Raw genomic sequence first — 6,000 nt, forward strand, 5'->3', positions numbered from 1 at the left:
CACACACTCACATATTCACTCACACTCACACTCACACACACACACACACACACACACAGCGGGTCTGTCGGTGCTGCTCCTGTGCCCTTCATGTTTGTGTGAGTTTAGACTGTTTGCTACAGGATCAGGTAGATATGCTGACTGCATATGCTTTTTTCTGACCTGGGTTATCTGGCCATTTTTACATGACTGTATTCTTGTTTAGCTGTTATTAAACATCATTGAGCATGAATAGCTTTCATAGATCTGACCTAGTGGAAGAGACTAGAGGCTTAAGTCCACGGTGCTTTAAGCAAGCTACACTGATGAAAGACACGGGGGGAGGGGGGATAAGTTACGCTGCTACTTTCCTGGTGAGAATGTGAGAGAGAGAGAGAGAGAGAGAGAGAGAGAGAGAGAGAGAGAGAGAGAGAGAGAGAGAGAGAGAGAGAGAGAGAGAGAGAGAGAGAGAGAGAGAGAGAGAGAGAGAGAGAGAGAGAGAGAGAGAGAGAGAAACTCCTTTCCTTCCCAAATATTTCACAGATATCCCATTAGGGACTAGAGGGTACAGACAAGAGGAGGAAGCCCATTGCTAGGGGGCATAATGGAGTCAGCTAACACTTACAATGCCCCCATACTGATCTTCAAATCCAACTCACACTCATCCCTACACCCCTACTAAACTCCAAATTCAGCCTGCACTCATCCCTACACCCTTCTGATCTCCAAACCCAGCTCACATACATCTCTACTGAACTTCAAAACTGTTCAAACTCATCCCTACACACCTACCCGGCTCCAACTCCACCTCACACTCATCACTACACCCCTAATGAACTCCAAAACAAGCTCACATTCATCCCTACACACGTACTGAGTCCCAAAATCAAATTACACTAATTCCTGTTCAGCTCAAAAAATACCGCACCCTCTCCCCAACATCCATACTTAGTTCTAATACAAACTCCCACTCACCCCTGCTGAGCTCCAAAATCATCTTATACTAACACCTTCTGTACTCCAAAACCAACTCACAGTAACTGCATACTACAACAGAGATAATGCAAGAGGCAGCTCCAGTGAGGGAAAGCTCCAGTGAGCGGCAGCTCCAGTGAGGGACAGCTTTAGTGAGGGGACAGCTCCAGTGAGCGGCAGCTCCAGTGAGGGACAGCTTTAGTGTGTGTTTTGCTAGTTTTATGTGTGTTTTGCTAGAGTGGATCTGCAGTGAGAACCATCAGTTGTATTTACCCTCATTTTCAGCTGCAGAGCTCCTCTTGGCATGGTTGGAAAAATATTCTCACGGACCTTTGACTCGTGAAAGGAACAGGTCTAAGGAACTGATGTTTGGACAGAGGTCTGTGTTTCTTCCTTTGTGTGTGTGTGTGTGTGTGAGAGAGAGCAAGAATGAATGTATGCTTGTGTGTGTGTGTAACACATAGGAAAACAAGTGTGAGAGACAGAGTGAAAGGGCCAGAGAGATGACGGTTACATTGAAATTGCCAGTTACTACAGCAGCTGTGGAAACAGCATTACACACTGCCCTCTGCCTTTGTCACGAGAGCCAACATAAAGCTCTCTGCCCAGACACGCGTGCTGCACCAGTTCCATTGTAGTATGAATGTCTCTTAATGACAAGCTGACCAGTGCCGGGAAAATGGCCCCTGCTCTCAGAATGAGCATAGTGAACTATCCAATTTGGGCTAACCATTTCGAACTAGCCATTCCTACTCTCTGACAGAAAGCTGGCTATTGTCCTCTACAATAATCCAAAGTGCACTTGAATTTCGAAATGGCTTTCAACAGCAGCAGAATCAGCAAATGACTTGACAGCCAGCACATGTAAAAGGGTGGGGGGACCAACAGGAGAGCTGGACACAATCATAGATCGCAGTGAGAGGAGTCTTCCCTGTGGTTTGGCGGTCAAGGCCTCCTCTGTGTGGCGGGTTGAGTCGAGGGAGCGGTAAGTCAGTCAGTGGCCGCATAGAGGCGAGCAGGGTGGAGTTCCTCCCAGCCAGAGCAGGACACCCGCCAGCCGCTGAGCCAAGAGGGCAGGGCGGCACAGCACACAGAGAAGCAGAGCTGCAGAGGACACGCCCATTGCAAGACAAGCCCTATTTCACAATGACCACAAGGAAGGGGATTTTGGGAAAACCATGTGTGTGGCAGAGAGAGTACAAGGTGAAAGTTCACACACTGTGTGTGTGTGTGTGTGTGTGTGTGCGTGTGCATGTGTATATGTGCAAAAAACATTTTTATCTGTTTGCAACTTAGCTGTTTGTGTAGGTTTGTGTTAAAATAAACTTTTAGGTGTGTGTGTGTACAGTCTCCCTTTGCATTGGTGTGGATTATATCATCTTTCTTTTCCTGTACCTGCCTGAGATGTAGGTAATACAGGTGAGTAGCACTTACAGGGCACTAAAACTACACCTTTCTCTGCTGCTACAAACCTCTCTGGCCCTTGCCTCAAAATCTGTTGTTATTTAATAAATAATGTGTGTAACAGTAAATGTTTGTGTGTGAGAGTGTGTCATTGCCATTGGCACATTCCAGCTTCTTAATGGACTAGAACACACACTGGGACCAGAGTAGTCACAACGCAGAAACTCTTGAGAAACTGCATATTGTGAGGCTTCTTTGAAAACAATCCCATTACTATAATACATTTGCAGTATTTCTTATTCCTAGCCATTCCCAGGGTCACCATACGTCATTGCCATTTTTGAAAGAGCTTTGTTAGGAAAGGACTAAAATACAGGCTTACACCGCAGATTGATGGATTGCAAGCTTGCGGAGCTGAAGGGTCATTTGCTATGTGTTTTTCCTTGAGGAAGTCCATGGTGTAGGGGCAGACAGAGTTGGCCAACACTCTGACATAGAGCTTCACAGCAGACTGTCCCTTACAGCAGAAGTCCCCTGGGACACAGCTGGACAGACCTGAACTCTGTGTACCTCCCACCCCCATGTGCTTCTCAGTTCACGCTAAATTACTTTAGTGGCAGACCACATACACTAGATGTTTTTACTATTGTTGTTTTTGACCTATACACAAACATCTCCCTTTAACTGACTCAATCATCAATCAAGAAACATTTATTTGTCACACATACTTTAAAGCTGCAGTAAGCTTTTTTTAAGAACACCTCAATCAAATTGTAGGTAAATCCTGATAGCTATAACAAATAATTGTACTGTAAGAAAAAGACACCATTGAGACTGTCCTGGGCCCTGTAATTAACAACTAAACAATTCAGTATGGTTTCTTCTTTTATTAATCAATCAAGACCTTTCTCTTCAAGGAGGCAATCCTCCCTGCCTGTCAATTATTTTGCATGTGCACAGAAAGTTATGATAAATGAAAAAATTTGCATTTGGAGGCAGAAGATTTAGACAAAAGTTTGGATGGAGGCTATGAGATTAGACAGGACTGCGGATGCCTCTAATGGCTAAATCTGGCAGTTAACAAGAACTGCGACATCAACTGCAGCTGTATAATTGCTGTCACAACATACACACAAAAACCGTAATGTATGTAGCTAGATTTCCCTGTGAAACAGACTGCAGTGGTGGCAATTACAGATCCCCCTCCCCCTATCCCAGCCCTCCCCCATCCACAACCCCTGTGCACCCATGCCCTCCCGCTCACACACACCTTCCACCCCCGGCTGCTGACTTGCTACTGCTCAATGGGGCAAGCATGTACACGCACACACACACAGGGCAAAAAAAAATAGCATGCAAGAGGATGAGGATCTGAGGTTACCACTGGGCAACCCACTTCTCAAAACGGAAACCAATAACATTATGAAAATATTGTTATCGGCCTCCACGCTTCTGTCTTGCTATTAACCCCTTAATGCCCGGGCCCACAAGGCCGACCTGCACCTGGAATTTTCCTACCATATCTTAATTTCCCCAAAAAAGTGATGACAGGCTCCGTCATCCAGTCATTCATAACAAAGTATATTGCAAAAACTGGAATGTTTAATTTGGAATTTGTGAAATAATTCAAGCGAAAGAATCAGCAAAAAAACAAACATCTGTTGAAGACTACCATATATAATTTCAAAACCCACCACAGTTTATTTTAACATGCATTTATAGCTCCAGTTGAAACTTGTCAAATGTACTAATGTATGTGGAATGTTTGGATGGGTACAGTCTCAGCAGCTCATATCTGTATCTGTTCCATTTGGACAAAGAAAAGAAAACACCCTTTAGTTGGCTGATACATACATTTAGAAAACAGAATGTAAATAAATACCCAATTTTTAAAATCAGTCTCCACAAGTCACTGTTATTTGACACCTGTCTCTTCACTTGTCGGAGTTGGCCTGCTCCTCTCAACATCTGTAGTCTACTGTCAACATCAATCTGGTTCTCCTGGACAACACACTGGAACCACATGGACATGCTGTATGAGTGTCCATCCTGCATCTGATCTCCACATGTAGCATTATGGCCCAGATCCTCATGAGTAGCAAAGCTGGATGACAAATCCAGCTTTTATAGGATAAGTACTAGGTTCATTTAAAATTCTAATCTAAGTCTAATCAGTCTAATCAGTACCATATTTAGATGAGCAACAGGACAAAATACATAATCTGTCAAATGATTATTACATTTATTACTCAAAATATTATTATATAAATAGGATTTTCATACAGTTGACATACATCCATACATTTAAAAGCCTAGGTAGAACTGTTAATTATAGATCTGTCACAGATAAACTTGCATTTTGAGCCCAGAGTAATGGTGTGTTCTTTCCCCTCGGGGTCCCGCCATAATCTCAGTGGCACGTGTAACATGCCTCTGGAATGTTGAGTAGGAAAGCATTCCCAGAGGAAGTGAGTCAGAGACAGAGTCACAGAGCCCTAATGGCGACCTGCGGTAGACAGGAAGCAGGGCTCAGTTTCTGGTGCCCTGCAGGCCATCAATGAGGACCTTATTGTAGTCGGCCAGCTGCTTGGTGACGGTCTTCATCACAGGCCGGTAGTCACTCTCCATGCCCTTTGAGGTGATGACTGGTGGGGGAGGAGGAGTTAGGGAAGAATGGCGTGCTGCTGATTGAATCCACCTGACCAAATTTGGCTTTTTTTTAATTAAAATTCCATTACACTCTTACTTTCACACCTCACTAAGATGCTGGTGTTTTTTAAAGGCCTTGTTTGAAAAATGTAAACTGACAATATAATACTAATCTTCAACAGAAACCAAGAGGAAAGTTAACTGTAGAAACATTTTGAAAAATTACACATGAATGCCAGAGGTTTTCATCAACTCCCAGGTGCCTGGGTGAGCTATGTAAAAGGATACACTCTTTCATAACGAAGTTGTTCTGTTCATGGTGCTGCCACTTCCTCTCCAGGTTTCTCAGCTGCAGAGCAAATGCAGTGTTACCATCCAGCTCCTTGTTGTGTTATACATGTTCTTTCCAAATTGGAGCGTGAGGTACCACAGTGAAAGCACATTTTGAGAGTGCAGGTTGAGAGGTCTGAACTCTATTGAAGGGAAGGCAGCAGCCCCTTGACTTCAACACATCTACACTGGCCTGTCAGGCTGAGTGGTTACAGAAGACATGTTTAATGGGGCCAGCATCATGGAGTGTAGCGACAGATTGCTTAAGTGGGCATGTGAAATATCCCAGCTCAGCCAACTTAAGGGGAGGTGTGTGGAGTATCTAAGGTCACGTTTCTCCTTCTCTCTCTCTTTTCTCGCTCACTGACTCTGTGTTTCTTTCTTACCATCTCTCCCTCTCACAACAGAGAAACCGTGCAAATGTGCTTGCTGAACAGAACCATTTCCTCTATAGATAGACCCAGGGATGAGTTGCCGACACTTTTTGGACACTGCAGGCCCAGACCTTTAGCCTATATAAGGCCACAGGGCTCAGGAAATGAGGCGCCACCCATACACAGGCTGCTGATGGGACACAATAAAGAGGCTTGGTGGTGGGTGCTGAGTCTGGGCTTTGGGTTGCCAGCACATAGAAATTAGCGGAAACAGACATGAGAAATATTT

The 6,000-nt window shown here is 44.4% G+C and overlaps 1 protein-coding gene across 8 annotated transcripts in view; it reads right to left on the minus strand.

Annotated features, from left to right (window-relative positions):
• Positions 1 to 4,015: 4,015 nt before the first annotated feature.
• ift74 (intraflagellar transport 74) overlaps positions 4,016 to 6,000 on the minus strand; it is a 17,891-nt gene continuing 15,906 nt past the window's right edge. For 5 of the 8 annotated variants that reach the window (XM_027018834.3, XM_081719834.1, XM_027018833.3 and 2 more), the window contains 2 exons: positions 5,296 to 5,356; positions 4,016 to 5,003 (listed from right to left, as the gene is read on the minus strand). In XM_027018834.3, the coding sequence (XP_026874635.2) occupies positions 4,888 to 5,003; positions 5,296 to 5,356 (177 nt within the window). In that variant the 3' untranslated portion in view covers positions 4,016 to 4,887. The remainder of the gene's footprint in view (positions 5,004 to 5,295; positions 5,357 to 6,000) is intronic. The other 3 variants (XR_014125016.1, XR_014125014.1, XR_014125015.1) reach the window with 3 other exon arrangements.

The sequence above is a fragment of the Electrophorus electricus genome, chromosome 8, assembly GCF_041902795.1.
Source record: "Electrophorus electricus isolate QZ-2024a chromosome 8, ASM4190279v1, whole genome shotgun sequence".
NCBI lineage: Eukaryota > Metazoa > Chordata > Actinopteri > Gymnotiformes > Gymnotidae > Electrophorus > Electrophorus electricus.